The sequence below is a fragment of the Aptenodytes patagonicus genome, chromosome 13 (assembly GCF_965638725.1).
Source record: "Aptenodytes patagonicus chromosome 13, bAptPat1.pri.cur, whole genome shotgun sequence".
NCBI lineage: Eukaryota > Metazoa > Chordata > Aves > Sphenisciformes > Spheniscidae > Aptenodytes > Aptenodytes patagonicus.
Window position 1 is genome coordinate 12,216,020 of NC_134961.1, and position 24,014 is coordinate 12,240,033.

At 39.1% G+C, this 24,014-nt stretch overlaps 1 protein-coding gene across 1 annotated transcript in view; it reads right to left on the reverse strand.

The window, feature by feature from the left end:
• Positions 1-21,725, reverse strand: part of LMTK2 (lemur tyrosine kinase 2) — a 41,624-nt gene extending 19,899 nt beyond the window's left edge. The window contains exons 1-6 of the mRNA XM_076350635.1: positions 21,666-21,725; positions 6,982-7,106; positions 6,060-6,204; positions 4,230-4,303; positions 3,569-3,687; positions 2,083-2,170 (exon numbers count right to left, since the gene is read on the reverse strand). Of these exons, the coding sequence (XP_076206750.1) occupies positions 2,083-2,170; positions 3,569-3,687; positions 4,230-4,303; positions 6,060-6,204; positions 6,982-7,106; positions 21,666-21,702 (588 nt within the window). The 5' untranslated portion in view covers positions 21,703-21,725. The remainder of the gene's footprint in view (positions 1-2,082; positions 2,171-3,568; positions 3,688-4,229; positions 4,304-6,059; positions 6,205-6,981; positions 7,107-21,665) is intronic.
• Between the last annotated feature and the right edge of the window lie 2,289 nt (positions 21,726-24,014).

A 24,014-nucleotide genomic window follows, 5' to 3' on the forward strand; every position in this document is an offset into this window, starting at 1 on the left:
TAACTCACTATAATATATAATTTTCTAAAAACAAGTTTTAGTTCACTTGGAATAGAAATCTGCACAGACATTTATTTTCCATTCGAAAGAAATTACCTAACTACACTCAAATTTATAAAACTACCATTTTGGCTGTCAAGCTTACTGCCCCCAGTTAAAGTGAAAATCTATTTTATCCCCTTAAGTAAAATCCTTTCCAGATTACTCTGCAGGATCATGACAATTTCTGGCATTAATCATCGGCATCAAACAAGGATATTATTTTTTGCCTGTATACTTAAAGTAGGGCAATCTTTAAAAGTTATTCCATCTTCAAATTCAAAGTTGGATTAAATAGCATAACTATTTAAAAACACGACAGCAATTAAATCTGATTAAAAATTTGGATGTATATCTGTTAGACTCTATAAAATGCAATTATCTTTCAAGGGTCCTTTTAAAGAACCTCCAATTTGAGTAGCAGGTTTAAAATCAGTAAGAAGTATTCCATTTCTACCTATTGAAAAACTATGAAAATCATTATATGGTTAACCTTAGGCACCTACTTTTTAATTCTTAGCAAAAACAGAACATTTCACTTTGATCAGTCACTTAAAGTTCAGGCATTTCTTCCATTTGGAAAAGAAAGATTTTATCAGCACTTCCGCCTCATTAATTTACCACAGCTAATAAATTTGAGCAAAAGAGCAGTAATGAAAAATATAGTTATTTAAGGTCACAGATTAACTGATGTTTCTCAAGAAAACTCAAAAGTTCATGTTATTCTTATTTAAATTGCTTGAGGCAACTGATGCAACTAGAACCGTATTTGTGCACCTGAGTTTAAAGGAAAATTCTGTAGTAGTGAAGCTGATAAAGGATCTTGCTGAATTTTATAAATGCAAACTATCTTACTTCTGAAAGACTTATTTCTTAATAACATATACATGCACTTCTGAGTTCATTTCTGTCTTGACATTTTTCAAGAAACTCTGAAATGATATCTAGACCACAAATTTTAAAAGCAGCTATTGAGCCAGTGTTTAGATAGCCACCTGGAGTTCTGGGTTTGTTTGGGTTTTTAGCAATGTGTTATGCTACAATAATGCAATTCAAGTCTTTCCAGACCATGGATCCATCACCATATCCACATTTTAGCCTCTGAAGACTCTAGGCACAGTTCAAACTTTCTATACATGCATACCACCCCCTTTCTCCCAACATTCATGTAAATGCCAACACGTGCAGGAATGCAGTGGCTAAGCAAGGTTTTTGTGCAACTATCTTTCCCATCTTCAGTGGACCTTGTGGCACTAACAGCAGAGCAGAAAGCAGTGAGAACACCCTTCACTGTGCTCTTAACATTTCCTTTGGTGCTCAGGAAGCATACTAAGGCAGTTGCTTGGGGGGGGGGGGGGAGGCAGGGAAAGAAAAGGAGGATAAGATTAGGGAAAATAAGAATACAGTAACAGAAAGGATCAGGAAGAGAATAGGATGATACTGAAAATTCTAGCTATTAGAATACACTCATTACCGATTCTGGAAGTGAGCCCACCATTGCATTTTAGCCCAAAGCTGCACAGCATGGGTAAAATTTGGGCACTCTGGAGGCGGGGAGGCAGAAGGGAAGAAATTCTTTCTGTTTCCTCAATTAACATTTTCATAGAAATGATAATAGCACATTAAGGCTGCACAGACAAACAGAATTTAGGATGTGATTGTGAGCATGTGTATGTGATACTGGACTGCAATAAGAAGCTTCCTTCTAAGACCTCCTTTCCCCTCCAAGCTCCCTGTTACATGATGTAGGCAGGCTGAAAGAGACTAGTAATTCCGTTATCAACGAAAGAACAGCTATTTTCCTCTTCAGAACATTCCACAAGCACCTAGAATTTACATGATGAATTGAAAAGAATATAAACAAAAAGTTACACTTGTGGTCTGTCTCTAAACAAAAAAAAGTCTGTCTTCTGCAATTCTGGTTACTCAAAAAACTTCCCAGAAAGAAAAAGAATCATTTCATGAGTGAAGGGCAGTAAATACACTACATAAAATTTACACCGATGGAAAAACAACTGCAGCCTTTTGTATAAGTGCACTTACCAAGTCACAGAACTCAAAAACTAGGAGATAAGGAATGGCTTCCACACATTGCCCAATACACTGGAGAACATTTGGATGCTGAAGAATGCTGGAGTGAAAAAATACAGTTAAAGCCAGACAGATCACAGTATACATTATTTGCAGTATAACGCAACACACTGAAATCCCTACCAGAATTTTCAACACATAACATTGGTGGGGGGGTGGCATGAACAAAGGTGCAAGTATCCATAGCCACAGATTCCATTTGCACCATTATCTCTCCTTTGTATTGCTGCAGCATATCATTGAGAGCAGCTGAAACTAGGAGGATCTCAAAACCCCAAAAGCCAGCACTGTCACAAGGAAGTCACACCCATCCTCCCACCATCCCTTATACCAAAAATAAGTGCATGCAACTGGTTCATGAACTACACCAAGGAACCAATCTGGCTAAAAGCTAAACCTTTTTTTAGCCAGGTTAGCTCCCAGCCAGATCAGTTACTTTTTCTAAATTGCTTCAAAAAACACTTGTGCAAATGCAGCAGAAGGCATGAGATTTCTTCTTCTGACAACTGGCAACAATTTAAGCCTAAATGCAAATATAACTAGGACATTAAGAAAACAAAGCTCTCTATGACCACTCACTTGTAGCATATTCAGGCAAGGTAAACCACACTGAGGTATGTCTAGTGAACTACAATACACATCTCTCTTCCAGTCATCCACAAAAGCCATTAACTTGTGGCAGTTAGCTCTTCAGAGAATTCTCACTATTGCCAAAACACGGGAAGCGAACTTACACTCCCTTTAATATACCAAATTCCTTTCTAGTATACAAAGGCTCAACCCCTAGGAGCAAGTATCCTCCAAGCATAACACAAGAGGAAGAGAACACCAAACAATCCTGTTTTATTGGCATTTCCAGTCAGATCAATGATTTCTCAATTGTAGAGTACTACTGAACTGAAGTTAGTGTAATTCTGTACTTTTTTTTTGTGCACAAGCCTCCTTGCAAGCTACCTGAACAAAACTAGCTTTTATCACTATGTTGCATTTAATTTTTTTGAAAAAGGGAACTTTACAGAAATTAATGTGTATCTGATAACAGATGAAGTGTCGCTAATTCCCCCGCTTCTAACAGGAAAGCCAAGTACAGGAGTTAAACCTCCGTTCTCAGAGGCAAGTAATTAGGCATAAGGTTAGTTTGCAACATCAGGAGTTCGCTCCAAACAGCTGTAGAAGAAAATCTGATAAACCAAATCAAGTGTGTTTTCCAGTCATGAACAATAGCTACTAAACACATTCAAGCAAAGAACTTATTTTTAATTCTAAGCAAACTCAACTTTTGCTCACGTTGGATTGACTGTATTTCACTTTCTAAAGACGCACATTTCAGTTATAAGGGAGGGCAAATAGAGACAATAACACTGAGAGAAAGAAATGTCTATAATTCATATGCTGTAGTATGAAGTGTAAGTTAACCAAGCTGTGAAATATTACTTACTAATATGGTTCTCCATTTCTTAAAAACTGTTCTTGCTCCTTAGGACCTGCACTTGCCTTCAACTCCTTCACTATAACCCTTGCTACACTAGTACCGGTGTAAATCTCTCCAAGCAGAACCTGAAATAAAGATAACCATTGTCTTTAATCAGCGGGGAAAAAAACATGTGGAGTTTCCCTGCAGAGAAAAACAAGAGCTAAAAAACATGCTGTAAGATTTTCTGGCTTTTTTTGTCAACACATGCAGAGCTTTGATAATTAAACACCCATACTTAATAAATCTTGACAACTGATCTACACATCAACTTTCAGAAAACATGTTTTCTAGTGAAGACCACTTATTTACTTAAGATTTTTTTCCTAGAGAGAATTGGTAATAACAGGAATATATTAATTCAAATCCATGGAAGTGAAATGTCTACCTAGTAAGTAACTCTGGTAAGAAGTCACATGTAAATTAAAGCAGCAGCACTGATTAGTGCTGTAATCACAGCACTAATAACTGCATGCAAGGAAACATCTAATTTCAACTTCAGTCTTTCTTATCCTATTACTGTGGGGTTTGTTTTGTTTAAGAGTACCATTTTAAAGGAAATACAGTAGCCTAGTCAGTTACAAATAAGACTCAAACTGCAGTACAATATCAAAAGATAACTTCTCACCTTTCCAAACCAGCCATTTCCAATTTCCTGGATGTAGTTTAGACTCTGACGTGCAACTTGAGACTTTGATCCATCTGCCACACACAATGGAACAAATGTAACACGTATCAAACCACTCAGATGGCCAAAGTTATCTAACTGTTGAGGAAATAATGCAAGCTCCTACAATATTTATTCCCAATTATGTGCATACATTCAGACCAAGCAACAAAACCTAGTTAGACATACATAAAGTATGAAGGTAACTTTGTGACAACAGGACTCAAGTGAGACTTTTCTCAGCTCCAGCTTCTAAACCATACTAGAATACACCCCCTACAAAACCACAGTGCTTCTCCTTATGAAATGCAAACTTTTAATTTTTTAACACATTCAGTAACAAAGCAAAAAGGCTGAGTTCCAATTCCAATATAAGTGTATCATACCCTGTAGTTGGGTAGAGCAAATAACCTACTTACGAAAGTTTCCTATGTAAATAAAAGTAGAAAACCCAAGACAACTCATTGCTTGTACATCTTAACATTTATAGTTATATAGAGAGTTACCATTTTAAGAGAAAGGGTTTGACTGCTTTACTCTTCAGCCCAACTGCCCTACTTATAGCTACCATCTGGAAGGAGGACATTTTCCGACTAAAAATACTTCACATAAAGAGCCCAGAGAGGGAAAGGACAGAAAACAAGACCCAGAGCTTGGCAGAGGATGGACCGTAACAATGGTAGACTCTATAGTACAGAAGAGATTCAGTGTTTATCCCTCTGCTGCCTAATTGGCACAAAAACTTCCCATCATTACTACTTGTCTGACTGAGCCCACATTTTTATTTCCATAAACCATGTTTACACCAGTATTACTTTACTGGAACAGCTATAGCTGTCACTGTGCTCCTAAGCACAGAGAAGGCTGTATCAGTACAACTACATTTTTACCAGTGTACCTTACTCGAGTACACTGCCTTACTTCTGGCAAAATAACTTCTAGTGACAAGAAGTATAGTTTTAACAATTATGGCAACATAGAAGAACTGACATAAAATTTTTCACAGATAATTTTCCCTCACTCACTGAAACAATGAGGAGTAACGTTTCTTTTGTATTAAAGGCACACTGACAGTTTCTTGAAATTTGTAGGTACGGAAATTTTACTAGAAGCTTCCCTGAACGTCTAATGATTAAGCAACACAAGCAATTATGTAAAAATTGTATGTGAAGTAGCATAAAGTAGTTCTCATATTATACTAAACTATGCTTGTAATATTTAAGATGCTTAAGTTTCCCTTTACAAAAATTGTATTTTAAAGAATACGTTCCAAAAAAACCTTTCACACAGGGAAAAGAAATCTAATGCTGTCTTACCAATATCACGTTTACAGCATGAAAAGTCTACAGTGACGTTAAGAAAGTGATGCAGCTGAAACAGTAGCACTGCTGTCATGTAAGGGATTCACTCTTGCTTCCAATTTAAGGCTAATGGCTAAAATCCAATGACAACTTAGCCATGAAGAAAACCACTAAAGAGCAGAAGTCACTAATGTCCTAGAGTACTTCAAACCCTTTATGTATATAGAGGCATAATGAAAGTACTCTAGAGAGGTTTATTTAAGCTAATTTTGTTCTCTTAAGCTACCTTACATGGCACCCTGCCATAAGTTAACATTTTTGAAGTAATATTTCCACATTTTATCCTATACACCACAAAATATATTTACTCAGTTTATGTAAATTTGTAAAAATTAATTTGTTACGGTCAAAGCAAACATAATCAGTTACACTCCATTTTTGACACTAAAACTACCTACTTTTGGATTTTCATTAAAAACCAGTATTTTACCTGTACGAGATGGAAACTGGGAGGGATTTGGTAAAGCAATATTGGGAACTGAAAGAGTAAACACTTCTGCTGGAGACTGAACAGATGGAGTATCTTCTGCTGGAGGTGTAAAATCTATTTCATCGTCAAAGTTATCTTCAAATTCCTGCAAAAAAAAATCTTAGTAAACAAGCTGATCTTTGTCGTAAACGAGGCTTAGCTTTTTTCCAAGGACAGTGATAGATTTTTAGTTTTTTATTCCTTATTTTCAATTTATTACTGATTTAAAGAGATTAAAGTATCAAGTAATGCTTTTAACAAAATGGGTTTGTTTTCGGTTTTTTTGTTTGGGGTTTTTGGGTTTTTTACTTTAAGTGCTATCCCTGGCTTTGAATGAATTACCATAAACTGCTGAGGCCAAATATTCTCCATTTAGAAATGAGAGCAAAACTCAATTTTAGGAACACTGATAACCCATGTTCCAAAAGTAACTGTTCTCTCACGGTAACAATTTCTCCTCAAGAGTTTTGCTACAATGGATATGTATCTTCAGTATTCTTATTCAACAGGAGTGTCTTAAACCCTGTCAGCAGACTAAGAAAAACAAATTAAAAGAATACACAGAAAAACAACAAAAAGATTCTTCACAGCAAAATTGTCTCAAGGGTATACTTTTACTACTGATCCTGATAGCTAGTAATGATTTTGAAAAGACGTTAAAGATCCTTACTGCAGCACAGACCAAGTACTTAAAATAAATGATTGCAGCAAGACTTCACAGCATGTAGAAATACAGTTGCTGGCTATTTCAGAAGAGAGAATGTACAGTGACACTGAAGTGTCACTAACTGCAGAGTATTAGCACAAATAATCAAGTATTCTGGATATCAGAATGCAGCTAAGAATACCACTTGTATATACATTTGTAACTTCAGATGCTTACCTTGAAATCTATCTCAGGGTCTTTACAGCAGGAGACACAGTTCGCAAGCAGTATGACCAGTACTACTAGAGTACATATAGACAGAATCACAAAAGATGAGGAAACTTCAGCTGTGGCTCCTTCTCCTAGAAATAAACACATATGTAGTATTATATAAATATGTTTATCATTTTAAGAAGTTCCTTCAAAATATATTATCCATCTGCATTTATTGAAAAGGTGGAGTTTGAACATTTAACTCTGTGGATATGATCAAAAATAAGAGGAAACTAAACAGAAAGGACATACTGGTAAAATATATCTATGCTCTACTACCTGCCTGCACCGTTCTGGACTTACTTGATTCAAGCTAAGAGGCCACAGCCAACATGATTAACCAAAGTAGGTAATGAACAGTGATAGACCCAAGCCTCAGGATTCTTTAAGTCAACAAATTTATAGAAATATCTAAACACAGATATTAGAAATCTGGTCTTTTTGAAGACATTTCCCATGAGCCAAAACACCTGCCCTAAGAGAAAAGGCAGCTAGAAGAAAACCTCACTTAAACTATGTACAAATTTAAAATATATTACTATAAGGCAGTACTGTCTCTTTCAATAAATGCATTCATGACAGTCTGCCAAATATACAAGTTGCTTTCATAAGTGCAATGGATCTAATCAGCTCCACCCCAATTTCTATTTCTTGTGACTCATTAGGCAATTTGTCTCCATTTCAAGAATATTAGACATGATCCCTAACCATTTTGCAAACACACTTCCAAATAATTTTCCAAAATTTTATATATAAACATTCTACAACACATTTTCTATGATTAAGTCAGGTTATTATTACTCACACAGGATCAAAAGCTTCAAATGATACTTTATAAAAATCTTAAGTCTTCGCCAGGGGAATTAAACCTATTTTCATCCCTGTTTTCATCTTAAGTTGAGAACAAAGATATGTAGTTCCCTAGGAGACCACAGCACATATCTTGAGGGTTTTTTTGTTGTTGTTTCTTTTTAAACAGGTACTGCCATGGGGACTGGAAGAATAGTTGGACCATATCTGATTAAAATATATTTAGATATTACATCAGCGTTGAAGTTAAACAATGTCAGGTGATTCGGACTGACTGGATTTTTTGGGAACATCCGAGTATCACTGGGAATGTCTGGCAACTGAATACAGTGTAAACGAAGCCTCAAAAGTAAAGAAAATCAGAAGTTGATCACTAGTTAAGGGACATGCCTACCTACCTCAAACCTTAAAAAAAAACCTACAAAAAATAATTAAGAGATATCCAGAAAAAGCTACAGCTTTTCATCATGTTCCACATAACGCTTACAGAATATTTACTTATTTTAATTACATGTAAAGAGTAAATTGACATAATCAAGATACTGCTTTAAAAAGTGTTAGCATACTTTCGGAAGATCGCATATTTTCTGTACAATAAATTAGGAATATTATCTATACAACAATAAAAGTTAACCAAAAAAGGAAGGTTTTCAAACAAGTGATACTGTTTCTAGTTTCCATAATAGCTCTGGCATTCTAACCTCATTAGAGAACATGAATACTTGATTTCTAGATAATATATATTGTTCAAACACAGATCAACCACAATGCGAGGCTGCTCACCACCTTTTAGTCAAAATTCTGAAAACAAAAAATCTCTGAAGCAGGCTCTCAATAGAACAATTTATATTCATTTCAATCAAGTCCTCTCCATAACACCCATGTATTTTTCCATTTGTAAGCATCAACAAGAAAAAAGGGGAAGGTAACAGCTGATTTATGTTTACTTCCTTCAGATGTTCAGTAACCTTACTAAGTAGACAGAAAATTACCTAAACCACAAATATAAGCATTTTGTCAAGTCATTAGGTAAATTACTGTTACAAACACACACACAAGTAATGTAGCTTTAGATAAAATTTAAGAGATTCCTTTGAACTTCTAACTGAAACCAAATAATTAAAGGTAGCTTTACTACAAAAAAGTAAACATATTTATGTTACCAGGTATTACTAATTAAAATTATTATTTTAAAGACATTTTTCCAAAACCACCCCACCTAATTTCCAAACAGCTTCCTCACCTTCACAACCAACTTCACTGAAATAAGAAGTCAACTCACCACAGAGCATCTACTGAACAGATGCAGATTTTCCCCGGCTAATAAACAGCTGTGAACACATCACCACAATTACAATATCTATTCCTCGCAGTAGAAGATCAAGACTCCTGAACCCCCTAGAATGTTTCATCCAGTGTACTGGATGCATTTGGGAAAGTTAGCCAAGCAAAAGTAAATCACTAGACAATGAACTCGGACACCAAGAGCATGTTCTATTATTCACAAAATGCATTACTAGCAAGTCTTAAAAGACTGCTATTTGAAGACTAACTTCAGACCAGATCCTTAAGAGGGAGGTGTAAAGCACCTCAGCTGTCAAGTGTATAACACACTAAAAATAAAGCTATTGAACTTTTATTTTGGGTTTATGGTACACTACAATGTCTCCTTTTTGATGCCCACATGGCTAACATGAATTTTACAGTGTCTTCCTGCTCCCCACAGGAGAGCATTTATTGTATGTTAGATACGCTGCACATGTATTCAGCTATTTTATATGAAAAAGACAACATATTTTGGTTGGAACGCCTTCTGTAAAGAAAACTGCACATTTATCAAGCCTAAAATCTAAGTGTTTTATGCAAGTTACATTCTTCCCCATAATGTAACCATCTTCTTTAAGCGTCCTGGAATGAATACAGAAAAAAAAATATTGCTGCTGTTCATTATGTTACTTCCTAACCTTACAAACCTTTTATAATTCCCAAGAAAAGAAAGTGTGTGAACTAACAGCAATTAATTGGAGAAAGCAATGAAGTTTTTTTTTTTTTAAAAAAAGGAAAGCAAACATCACCTTTGAAAAGACAGCTAACCATTAACAGTTCATTAAGACGGAAGTCATCTAAACTTCCAAAAGCACAAGGAAAATTTCACATACAAAGTTATAAAAAGATGCTTTAATACAAGAAAAATGCCAATTATCATGGGCAAGTTTCTGCAACACTTACAGAATAGCATTTCAGATGACTCATACAAGAGCTACTTACTAAGAACTACAGAATCCATCTCTATTTGGATAAACTTTGAAGTCTCTCATATAGTCATTAATAAGTGATATTTTTTAATTTGCACTTCTCTAAAAAAAGAATGTAAAATTAAGTATAAAATGATGGCAACCTATAATTGGGCTAAAATTTATTATAAGTTATTTTAATAGCTTGCATAAATACATATTCAGTGATGGAAGTCACTGATTAAGTATTGGAACTGGTGTTTGACAAAGTGCTGAAAAATCTGCTGCAGTATAACCTCTTTTGCATTTTTCAACTATTTCCATCCAATGATTAATTCACTGGAGCTTAGTAAAATGACTCGGAACTGAAAAGGTAGGAGATGTTTAATACCTCCTTTTGTTTGTAAATTGTGAAAGTATGAAGGGATGACAGCTATTTATTATGATATCCCAACCGAAAAAGCAACCAGGAAGAAATCCATTCAATTAAACGGAGAGAACCATTTTATATAGTTGTTACAGGAAACAGTTTTCTTTAATAAAAAACCTGTTAAAATATATTGTAAATTTAATTAATTTTAATTTAAACCTAGATTTAAAAAAATCCAAAAAATATCACTCACAATTTCATAATGAATGCAGAAGTTAAGAATCTTAACATAATAGATTCTAAAAGTAGAGAATCTAATAAATTTACTCAGTATATCATCTCAGTTTAAAAGCCTACCATATTTAATGTAACCCTACGCAGTAACAACCTACTGCATCTTAGTATCTATCCAGAAGTCAGAATCTGTTCTTTAGGAAAGGAACTGCAAAACAGATGCAAAAAATACTATATGTAAAATGCCAACAATATAAGGCTTCCTGTCAGTTAATACAAACAGTCTAGACTACTTTGGTCTGGTATATCCAAACTACTTAAGCAGGAGGAAGAGGCCTGAATTATGTCACTACTATATTAAAATAAGCAGGAGATGCAGTGTGTCTGTGTTACTGTATGTGTTACTGCAAGGTTAACACAACATAATGCTTTACAAAGAACTCTGTGCTAGTAAACGTTCCATCTCAAAATGGCATCTAGATGATCCTAAATAATCAACACAGAAAATAAGGTCTTTTTTCAAAGTATTAAATACTGATTTTATGCTGTTATTTACCCACTTTTAAAAAGTACATAAAAATTCAAAGCCTTGGCTGAGGTAGGTATTTAATTAACAGCTATCTATTCTTCAGCACCTCTGAAGACTGCCATTTCATAAGCAAGTTTTACACTAAAGTCTAAATTTGAGCACAGCACATCTGAAGTCAAACCCTGTATGCAGGCAAGTACATGAACATGCTCACTGAAAAAACAACGATGATGAATTATGCTGGCATTCTCAGGATCAAGTACGGACATGAGAACATACACTTCAGTACGTATTAGCATGTTTCAAGGGGTGGAAAAGTGTTATTTTCATACAAAGTATATTTCAAAGCAATTTATATAGGTCAGGATTCTCTATGGCTTCCTAAGTTTCTTTCAAGTCTACTTTCTTCATAAGGTAGTTCACTGACTACCAAATGCAACAACTAAGCAAACAAAAGTTTGCTTCTCACTAGAACTGGTTTCCTTCTCTATCGAATTTCCCAGTCTGCCCACAATACTCTCAAATACCCACGTATGTCATCCACCTGTGGCTTCCTTTGCTACCATTCATTAGGAGCAATACGCATGGCAGCTAGCCAAATGGTCCATGTTCATTTGCCAACAAACAGCCACCACTCAGAACAATACAGGGCCAGATGTAAATGCCTGTCCATGAGGGATGGTAGGCCTGCCTTTCTTCTACACCCAGATTATGAAAGGCCATGACACTTGAAGTCTGACTCTCTCAAATTTGGTTCAATGAGATTAATCATGTTATTAAGGTCTCAACCTTCAGAAAATTGGGCTAAAAAAAAATACATGACACTGCACAGTTCTAAGCTTGGGGAAAAAAGAAAAGTAAATGTACATGACAGACATTACTGAGTACACTAATAAAAGATATTCACTACTGTGATAAAGGCAGTGCAAGGCCCAGATAAATTAAGCATTATTAGGGAACAGTGAACTTCAAGGGAGCATCTGATTTTAAGCTTTCAGCACAGTAGTTGCTATGCGACAACAGTTCCACTGCATAAGCAAGAGCCTCTTTTCTTTCAAGAACAGCTATATAAATGGCAGTTCTGCACTAATAGTTATAACTATTTCCAGCACAAATCTAGCATGACAGCAGTCACTTAAATTGTCTCTTGGACACCCTCAAACTATATGATCATGAACTGAGATGTTACTTTACGACACCAAGTTGGAACAGAGCAGCCTTTAAAATACTAATGAATGACCAAATCTAACTTTGCTCCCTAGCTACCCTCCATGGTATCTTTCATAAACTTGATCAGTTTACTTACTCTGCATTTAATGGATATTAATGTAACCAGATTAAAAAGTATATCATCACCCTAATTTATAGTGCATTGATAAATACGATTTTAAAAGCTATCCCGACTTTCCTAAATAATGCTGTCATTCTCTTCTATGCTAGCAATTAAGTGGGAAAGCGTTCTCAACTCCTACTCAGTTCTTCACAAGTCTGATTCAGACCATTATCTTTTCCTCACAAAGGGTTTCTCCTGCATTTGTTTACTCCCTGAAGTCTTCAGAGATTTGCTACTAATAGGCACAAAACCAATACAGATACAAACCAGGCCTATAAATTCTGAAGGCCTACAGGTAACAGGTAGAATACTAAAACAAAAGCCTATTCAAACAATTTTAGACAGATCTATTGTGTAATGTCTGATTTGTATGACAAAGTAAAGCACAACATGCATTGCAACTCCTGTATTTCACAAAAAACCCTCAGGAGCACATTCCATTAGTTACTGCATTCCCATCACCTCAATTTTTTCCTGCTATGATCCATTTAACAACTGAGCCAAAAAACAGCATCATTTTTGAGAATAAGTTTCAGCAGAAATGTGTGCAGTACCATCATTTAGTTGTGCAACGCTGTATTACAATAGGCTTTAAAATACTATATTAGAACTGCATTCAAATCACCATCAACCTTCAGCTAAGACATCACAAGCAAACAAAAACTTAACACAAGTTTTGAAGGAGTGTTATTTGCACTTCAGACATTCTTTTGAAAAAAAACATGAAGAGAATTTTAGGATGAGAGAGGCACTCCAAATTCCAATCAGCCCTTTGATTTGAATGACCATTACCAGTACAACAAGAAGAAACATTCCCAAGATCTCAGATGACTTTCATTGACTTGATGTCCTCAACACAATGCCAGCACCTTAATGAAATCTAAAACCATTTCCAAATGCCCAAAGTATTTCAAGCAAAGACTAGAAGTGTTCCTTCATTGAGCAAATACCTAAGAACACATATATATAACACTCCTTAAGGGACTTTAATGAGGTTCTTAGTTTATACCAGAACTTTTCAGCTTTCAGATTTTTAGTACTTATTGCCATTCAAAGAAAACACAAATGTTTAAAGTTTTAAAATAAAAATAATCTGGAACAAACTATTGAAAATTTTATTAGTTGTAGAGAGTTATTTCAAAAGCCTGTCCTCTCATGACATTATTACTACCCTTATATTGGATAATGCAAAGTTTGCATAACTAACAGAAGTAACCTTCAGTATGGATACTGCCCTGGTTCTGGCTGGGATAGAGTTAATTTCCTTCCTAGTAGCTGGTACAGTGCTGTGGTTTGGATTTAGGATGAGAATAATGTTGATAACACACTGGTGTTTTAGTTGTTGCTAAGCAGTGCTTACACTAGTCAAGGACTTTTCAGCTTCCCATGCTCTACCGACTGAGAAGGCTGGAGGTGCACAAGAAGCCGGGAGGGGGCACAGCCAGGACAGCTGACCCCAACTGGCCAAAGGGCTATTCCATACCATGGGACGTCATGCTCAGTATAGAAACTGGGGGGAGTCAACCGGGGGGGGGGGGCCGCTGCTCAGGGACTGGCTGGGCATCGGTCGGCAGGTGGTAAGTAATTGCATTGTGCATCACTTGCTTTGTATGTTCTTTTATTATTATTACTATTTTATTTTATTTTTTAAACCGTTTTTATCTCAACCCACGAGTTTTCTCGCTTTTACTCTTCCAATTCTCTCCCCCATCCCACCGAGGCAGGGGAGGGAGGGGGGGGGAGGGAGTGAGCAAGCAGCTGTGTGGTGCTCAGTTGCTGGCTGACATTAAACCACAACAATATTACAAATGTATCTTCACACAAAAGCACTTTATCACCTGATTTTATTTTCCCTTCTTCCTTACAACTATGGAAAATTCTAATTACTAGATATAGTCTCAAGGAAAAAACTCTTAAGGACTTAAAAGTACAGCTGCCCAAGTTACTTGTGCACATTTGTATTTAATCTTTCTGAATACAAGAAGCAGTAATTAACAGTTTGTCAATAAAACTATTTCCTGCCTAAATCTGAATTGTGTTACATGGCCTAAATCAAAGTCTCATGCTTAGAAAGATGCAAGTAAGATGACAAGACTTTCAGAGGTAGTGGAACAAAAAAAAATTTAAAAATCACATACAGGTTACTCTGTTACTATATTCTTCTAGATAGTAATTGAAACATTTCACCCCTCTACTCAACTTGTCCATTACAATCCCTATCTTATCCTAAAACTCTTATTATTTAAGTCCCTCATGAGGGAGGTGGGTAGGATGAAAGGCCAATACATGTGCACAGACAATTCTTTTGAAAAACCACCAGCTGTTCTTCTTTATAACAGTTAATCATCAGAAGTAAGGGTGATGAAGACAGCAAGTGGCAATTTCCTACGGAGTTTTTCCCCATGAAGCAATAAAAAACTTCTGACACACTCCTCCAACCCACCTTGTGTTCCGGATATAGTTCTACAGTGACAAAAGCCAGTTTCAGTTAAATGTGTTTTGTGGACACGTGACCCCGAAAACATTACTGTCCTATGCAACAAGTTACAATACTTTCAAGAAGAAATATTAGCTACTTCGTATCACAACTGGATGTGTAACTCTGTATGTCAACAATTCTTGGCAAATTATCTCAGTCCTCCCATTTGTCCTTACAAAGAATACAAGAAGTCTATCCTGCAATCCAAGCCAACACTTTTTCAGACTACTTTACCCCATGCTCCCCCTAAATACTTCTACGGTGTGCTTCAAATGAGCTTCTACAGCTGCTTACGTCCACTTTGTATGCAAGGGTGGCACAGGTTACACATGCTAAGGCAAGAATATCTAGGGCAAGGCTGGATTCTCATGTAGTACAGCACCCTCAGAACAACACAACTCTGATCCCCGTTTTTTCTGAACACCTGCCTTGGCCTGAGTGTTGGCTGAACAGTTAGTAACTAGCAAAACTGTGAGCTGGGGTTAGTTTTACATTTCTGTCCTTATTCTATTACCCCACAAGTCTCCCCAGGAATGCCAAAGAATTACTCACACAACAGCATACTGCTCAATTTTAATAAGGACTAAATATAGGCTAGTATTTCAAGTGTTCACAGAGCGAGACCTGTTTGAAGTTTCAGTGTTAGAATATCACATTTACACAAAGGCATCTTAAGACAAAGTAAAAAATATACATGTTAAATAATTATGTATCCTATGCCTTCATGGCCATGTTTCTGGAAAATCTGGGTAGCATTATTATCTTGCAAAGGTACCATCTGATTCTTAAATGTCTGTGTGTGTGTATATATATATATAAATTCTGCAGAGCACATTTTATTCTATACTGCTAGATGTTGGTCTTGACAATTAATTCCTGCTCAAGTACGGTATGTTTTCATCTGCAATACAATTTCTCCAACAGTGAGCCATAGAAGTTGTAGATTTTTTTTTTTTTTTTAAACAGGGTAGACCACAATCATTTAAAGCAGCATGAGAAGATTACACATCACGGTATCTCAAACCATCAGAAATAACTGCAGCATGGAAACCAAACCATCATTACCTTTCTCCTACCATTTGACAGGAATACAACCTATTAAGATATAATGGTTTTGAAGAGACTAATTTCTTTCTATTCATGTGAAAGGGATCCATACGCGCAACCTTCACATGATGGGATTTTCTAGAATCTTGATTTTACAGTAGATGCATTTCTAACTCTGATGTACGACTGGGTTAAGAAATGTGGGAAAGAAAGAAAGCAGCAGCATTTTGCCAAAAGAGCTTATTCAGCTCTATTTCTCATGCCTATTCACAGCTGAAGGATCCCCAGGAAGAAGAACGGGCCATAGGACGAATGACTGATTTTGGAGAACTGGATCTGGTGTACTGGCTGAAAGCTTAAAAGCCAGCACTCAAAAGTCTACTGTTAAAACTTTCTACACCTCTTTCATACCAAAGAAGTCTCAGGGTGCAAAGGTAGTCCTAAAAAAGTCACGTCACTGTTAAGTCACTGCAGTGATGTTTCCTTACCACTAAGGAAATTTTTGTAAGTGTACTAGTGTTGGACAAGGTGTTATTTTGTACCAGCATTTCATACTGAGAATCCCTCAGAAGGCAATTCACTGACATAACTTTCTTCACACCATCACCTTACCTAAGCTCTATGTGGCACAACACCTTGCTACAGGCTGTGCTTAAACTACGCATCATGCGAAACAGCTATCCTGATACACTTTGTACATTTCTGATTATAAAAGTAGCTACAAAACATTTCTAGTATCACTGATGTTGCTCAAGACCTTTCATAACAGCAGTACAATGAAAACAGAGTTTATACAGAGCAATAAAAGCACTGAAGCTATTGCAAATTGTATCCAGAACCATGTCAAGCTCCAGATACTAAATGCACACACCAAATAGAAAGGCAGACCCAGAATAAAATCTAAGGAAGACTCCATTACTCCACATGCTGTCCTTCTGCTGCAGAATTGGAGCATTATGACTGAAACGGAGAACTATAATTTTTGCAGCCTCTGGCATTATACTGACTGAGGGTCCCTTTATCCTGCGCAGGTAAACCACGCGTGGATAGTGACTGAAACCAGACTACAGCGAATGTCCAGAAAAGTACTTCTATTCAAATTTGCCTGACAGTTATTCAGTAGCCCCCAAAAATATAACTTTGCCTTCTGTGCTTTTCAAATAGAATGCTGGATCTCACTATGTAACGCAAACTCTTCTTTTTTTATACAGGATCTGGGGCAAAATCAGCACTAACTAATGGGCCCTTTCAAACCAATGACCTGCGTCTGATGCTATGACAACATACCTTTAGACTGTCTCTGATCAGTTCTATCTTAATATGCTGCAATGATACCGGAGGAATTATCAAATACACCCAAGCATTCAAGATGTGAGAAGATACCTCAGAAAGTGACCTCCTCCTATAAGGACTGCTTTAGTTGTAGCAAAGTCCAGACACTTTACAGCCAGAGGCAGAGAAAGTAGACCAAGCCTGTGAACAAAGCTTTGCGTGGAACATCCCTGCAGGCCAAAGAGTCAGGGTTGGCTTCTCACCTCAGAGTCACAAATTCACAGATAGAAACAAAAGATAAAAGACAACTTAGCAGCTCTAGCTCTACAATTATTAGGCGTCTGGGACAGAAGCTAGAAAAAGAAATATAGGGAGAAGTAAACAAGTTTAGTGCTTGAAAGGGTGAGGAAAGATAGACCACTCCCAAGAAAAGTATATACCACTAATTAAAATCCCCACTTTACAAGCACGATTTTTCTTAACTTCAAGTGATCCGAGTCGCTAACTTGCATATGCTTAGAAAGTTGCTTTTCTTATGTGCAAGCGTCACATACATTTCACATTGTACCAAACCACAGGCCACAGCCACAGTTGGGCCCCAGTCTGACAGAACTCCAAGTGAAACATCAAGCCAAAGCAACTCAAAAGCAACAATTTTCCCAAGAGTATATATATGCTGCAGAACTCATCTTAACAAATTTTAAAAAGTGACTTAATCTCAAAGTTTTAACTTGTCATCTATGGCCAGCTGACTATACTAGATATAGCTGCGTGAACATCCAGATACTCTAGATGAATGTCTCTGGATACTATACACGAATTTCTAAGAATCTTTTCATGGATTGTACATGACCAAGCTCATCAGCAAGGACTCACTGCCATGACATTCAACCGGTCCAGGAGGGAAGTCCCAAGACTGAGGTTCTCAGCACAAACCCAAGAAAGCATGTAGGCAGCAGTCCAGCTGCCTCAATTCAACTGAATGGATTACGTAATTCATCACAAATGTAAAATTGAACACACCTGCTAAAATGCTACCACCTATTCAAGTTTTACAGGAAAATAAGAATATTTTTGAGTCCCTGTTACTTTGTATTTGCAAAGACTCAATATAGCACAGAGATGATAGAAATATTTTGTCTGACATTACACACATATGCTTGATTCAGATTCTCAGCCTTCTTGGAGAGGCAGCTGAATTAAGGTCAAGTATGGAAATCCAAGTCGGAAGAACAGAAAGAGCCTGAATGTAAATGCAAAGCTTTAGTACAGTAAAGCAGACATGTCAGATTATAATGCACTATGTTTGGCTGCAAAATACTGCTGCTAAAGAGTAGGTCCCAAATGCCCTTACTTCAGTCACACAGTACTAAGAAAGTGGAAGTCATCTCAGCCTGATGCATTCAGGTAAAATCACTAATACTCCACAGGCTCAAAACAACTACAGCACTTAATTCTATGAACTCCTTTCCTGTAGACCTGCCCCCAGCTCTCACCTCCAGTACAAAGTGAAGCCTTAAATTCAGAACAATCACAGTACATATCAGTATCCTCCCTTTCCATTCACAGAATAAATTAAATCTAAGTTGGTCAAAGAATTTTTAGCTAATAGCATCTTCAACATCTTGTTTTTCCTATTTTCTACAGTAATTGCTATGAACACTACCAGGGGAACAGTTAAAGCCTTACTTCCTTTACCTCTTCTCCTTATTGTTGAAAAGAAAAAAAAATATAAATTAGTTTAGAAATATAACCTCAAAAATGCAAGATGAATATAGAACACATCATCAATGCACGCCCTCATCTGCAAACACTATGAAGCCATACTAAAAAAGAGCGGCATCATTCATCTCGATCAAGGCCCTAGGAACCTGACAGCTCCCCAACCATACTGTCTGGCACACTTCCACAGCAGTTCCACAAAATGGAGCATTTTTGAACAAGGAATCCAATCTAGTCTTGCTAGAGCCTGCCCCTCACCATTTCCTGCTTTCCAGCTTCCTCCCCAAAAGAGAAGTTAATTTATTATGGGTATATTCCGTGAACTATTCTGCAAAGTTCACTACAACACCTGCAGACACCTTCCTCCTTTTTCTGTGGATTCCTACCTTTCCTGTAACAAGCTCAGGGCAACACACATCAAAATGTTTCTCCATTGTCAAAGAAACAACCCCTCTTGCTAGGTGAAGAACTGTGGGATCCTGAAATAATTCTGAAACCAGTTACTAATTATTTTATGAAAAGCCCATTAAATTCTTCACAAGTTTACAACTCATATGTATCAGACTGAGCGTTACGGTGAACTGCAAAAACTGCCAAGGCCCAGAACAGAGACGATCAGCAGTTGCCAGTCCCAATACAGGAAATAAAAGCAACCTGTCATGGGATATACGAAAGAAATTCACAATATGGCTGAAGTTTTTCAACACAACTCATGATTCTTAACCCAGCAAAATAAAGTCACAGGTTTGTCTTCTAGACAGGTTACAAAATTTGTCTAGTATGACAGAGAAGGTTCAAGACAAAACAGTCTGTCATCCACTGGTAAGCTATTCAAAGGAAGGAAGGGGGGAAAAAAAAAGTCCTTGTAGCTTTCTAACTGGTTACTGCTGTAGTGATGATATGGGACATGTTGCAGACTAAGAATCTGTTGCATGCAAACCCATTTGCACACATTATTTCATTCAGTAGGAAGTCTTCCCAGCAAAAGTGATGCCAGTGAAACTGGAAAATGTTCCCCTTGAGGCCTTTAAGGTTTAAATACTAAATATCTGTCAATAAAATAATCCAAATACATTGCTTCTTACTATACGGGCAAAGATACAGTAGGAAGCTTCAGTTTCATCTCGCGGAGTTCATTGGTTTTCCGTAACAGGATTTGGCAGTTTGCTAAACTTCAGATAACATCCCATGTATACATACTTTGGGCTAAAATTATAACCAAAGACAACATACAAAATTACAATATCTCATTAATTTTGTATTATTCCAATATTACAACGTCATAAGTACTTCTCTTAGCAGTACTGCACTGAACATACCTGATTCAGCCTTTTAAAAAAATAAAATTTAAAAAACCCAATACTTTAATACTATCTCCTGCATCTTGTCCAATCAACTTTTCATTCTGAGAATGAAGCTTTTTACCAGCGTCATGGAAGTTATATTTTGATCTCCCAGCTTTGTGAGGTACATAGCATAGTCCTGATAGCAAAGAGGATTTTTTATTTGAAAGAAAAAGAAGAGAACACTTGATGCAGACACTCTGACATCTACCTTTACATAGAAAAATTAAGTGCATTTCAGGAAAAGTAAGACACACAAAAGGTGGAAAAGACCTCCACACAGAACTGATTCTGCTGTCTGACTTTACAGCTTGATGACAAGTTAATATTATTTGGACAAACATCAAGTATTTCATAAATGAGAAAACTATCATTTAGACTCAAAGGAAATAGATTTGATTGACAGTTTTCTCTTTTTCAGAAGTTTACTTTTACAGAAAGTAAGAAAGACCTCAAAGAAGGTTGAGAGAGGAAGTAACTCATGAACAATTCAGGAATGTTCTTGGGAAGAAAAAAATTTGGGAAAGAGGCATAGGTCCAAAAGTAAAGGAAGTATGGGTTCCACTCCCAGTTTTGATACTTTCTGTGGAAGAGCAGCCAAATTACCTAATCTCTGTGCTTCAGATCTCTCCTTCCCCACTGCTCCTCCTCTCCTCTGAGCATATTGTCTATTTCAGCTGTTCAACTCTTCATGGCTAGAAATGAATCTCAGTACACATTCAAACCAAACCTAACAAAATCCAGTCCCAATACAATGTTATGTTTGCAAGCCCCAGTGAAATGCCAAAAAAAGACCCCGAATCAAAGAGATGGTTGTTACCTATCCATACTAATAAATCTAATCATTAACTCATACGATTGAGAGGACATATTTTTTAGTTTGTGCTTTTCAGACAAACGGGAAAATAAGCAAGAAAATTGAAAGAAATTAGCGCTACCTGATATAAGAGACAAATAAATGTGAGCTACATAACTATTTAAAGAGACTGGGACGGGGGGGTCGGGGAGGGAATTCGACTAATCTGACCGGAAAGGAGGGAAGCGCCGTCTGCCCTGAAGAGCCTCCACCCAGGAACGGGCGCCCCGGTGACTCACAGTCAAAATAAGAAAAAGAAAAATCACGCTGAGGTCTGTATAGGCTAGAACGGTGGCCACTATAGAAAGAACTTATGCGGGTAAACACACAGAGAGAACAAGCACGTAGTTCAATCTAAAGAGACCGCGATACCTACAGCGGGATATCGCTCAATGCCACAAGCACAAGACGTGACCTACCGGATGGGAGCCGCAGCCCAGTGTCGGGGAGCCCCATCCACCCGCCGTGCCCTTCCCGACGCTTCGGTGAGGGGAGAGCGCCGAGCGCGGCGCGGAGCTCTGCCCGCAGCACGGGGGAGGGACGGGGGTTTGGAAACCCGCAGTCCCCTTGCTCCACTACCACAGAGCCCCGGGCCTCAACCGGAGGCACCTCGCGCCGCGGCCCCCGTCCCTGCCCCGCTCCCAGGCTTCCCCTCGCAGGCCCCACCGCGGAGCCGCTCCCCCAACCCCGCTTCGCTCCGCCGCCTCCCGCGCCTCACCTGCACCTGCTCGCGGAAGCGGAGCCGCCCCGCCGCTCGCCAAGAGAAGCGACAGCAGGAGGACGAGCCCGAGCGGGCGCCGGGGTCCGAAGGGCAGCGGGCCGCCCCCGCACCGCCCGGCACCCCCACCGAGCCCACCGCGCTTCTGCATGCCCTCCGCTCCCGGCCCGAGGCTCGGCGCTGAACGAGGGGCTCGAGGCTCTCAGCGTCTCCGGCGAGCCCCCGCGGCAACCGCTGCCCCCCGCCTCCACGGCGCGGCTGCCCGCGGCATCGGACCCCGCCGACCCGCTCCCCTCACAAAACCCCGCCGGCCCCTGCGGCCGCCGCCGCCGCCGCCATCTTCCGGGCTACCTGACCGGGAGGGGGTGGAGCGCGTTGCTGATTGATAGCCCAATGAGCCAATCAACCCACGACTCACGCTCAGGGGGCGGGAATCACCGGCTGGGACGTGGCTAATCCGTGATTGACAGCCAGATCAGCCAGTCGCTCCGCACAGGGCGAGCTAGGGCGAGCGAAGGCTGCGGCGCGAGAACGACGAAAGGCGTTTGCCAATCAAGCCGCACTCCGGGCGACGGGAGGAGGGCGGAGTTTCCCCCGGATTGAAGGCGCGCCCCGCCAACCGGCTGGCGGCGCCGTTCCCGGGGGTGGGAACAGGAGGAGGGGCTTGGCTGAGCCCGTGCGCAGGACAGGCGGGAGGAGCGGGAACGGCGCCGCCTGGAGGCGCGGCGCCCAGCCGCAGTGCCCGCGGGGGCCTCGCTTAGGCCGCGCTTAACGCGCCCTGGGTCCCCCGTACGGCCACGTCATGGCGGGCCCTTCCGTAGACGCAGGCTCCTCAGTAGGGATCCCCCCCCACAGAGGAGCACCGGCCCGAACCTGTGCCCTCGTGCCTCGGGACCACGGTGGTGTCTGGCTCCTCCGGGCCAGCCTGGGCCTGGGGACTCCCCCAGAGACTGAGCTGGCGCGGGGTCGTGGCCGAGCTCTCCGCCTGGGCGATCCGTGTCCAGCTGTCCCCTCTCGGCACCCGCAGCTCGACTCTGCCAGGGGAGACTCGAGACAAACAGTAAAAAGCAGACCCTGGTTCCCCCAGAAGCCCCGGAGCCCTCCGGCAAAGCTTCGCCTGAGGGGCCACGGCACCTGCGCTGCGCTGCGCCGCCCACCACCCGCAGGGGAGCAGGAGCGGGCACGCGGCTCCTCCGCGCTATTTCGTACACCTCCCTCGGACTGGGTGCCTGGGTTATTCGTGCTCCTCTGCAGAAGAGGAGTACGGTGAGTCTCAAGTTAGACACAGAGATGAGCATAAACTACTCCCTGCAGCCTGTGCGTTTCCAAGGCTGGACATGACCTTGTTAAATCAATGGTACAAGCGGGACTGAGAAGTAAAGATTATTCTGGTTTAGGTTTAGGTTTGTAATTCTGCTGAATTTAGAGTACATGAAAATGAGGTGACAGTTTTAAGCAGCATAAATCGAAATGTTAATCCTAAGGAATCAGGGGCCCTATGTAGTGAGGAAATAGGGAAATACCGTACGACTAACAAACTAGATTTCCGTTTTCCAAATAATTTAGCAAAAAGGCTAATTATGTCAAGATTATATAAGGACTTTGGGAGCACAGATTGTCCAAAGAAATGTACGATGAGTGTACCCCTGGGACTTCATGAAAGGAAAGGTTTGTGCTCAAAGTAGTACTTGGAACATGATGTCCAGGAAGACATAACATAAACCTAAATCCCTCTCTGTCGCTAAGAATTTTTTCTAGGGTAATTTTTCTCCTACCACAGGGATGTACTTAAAATCAAACTACTTGTCTACCCCCAGATATCCCCTCTCTGGCTTGGAGACACTAATTGTACTACCAAATGACCCATATTTTTTTAAATGTTCTAATTAGTTTTTCTTCCAAGGGAAATATTTTACTTGAATAATGATATGGAAGACAGTCTCCTCTTCTGTTGTTTTAGTAAACTATTACTAATGCATTATGCTGCTTATTGTGAATTATTTTTTAAAAGCAATATAAAACAATAAACAGTCCTAACGTATTCCTTGTC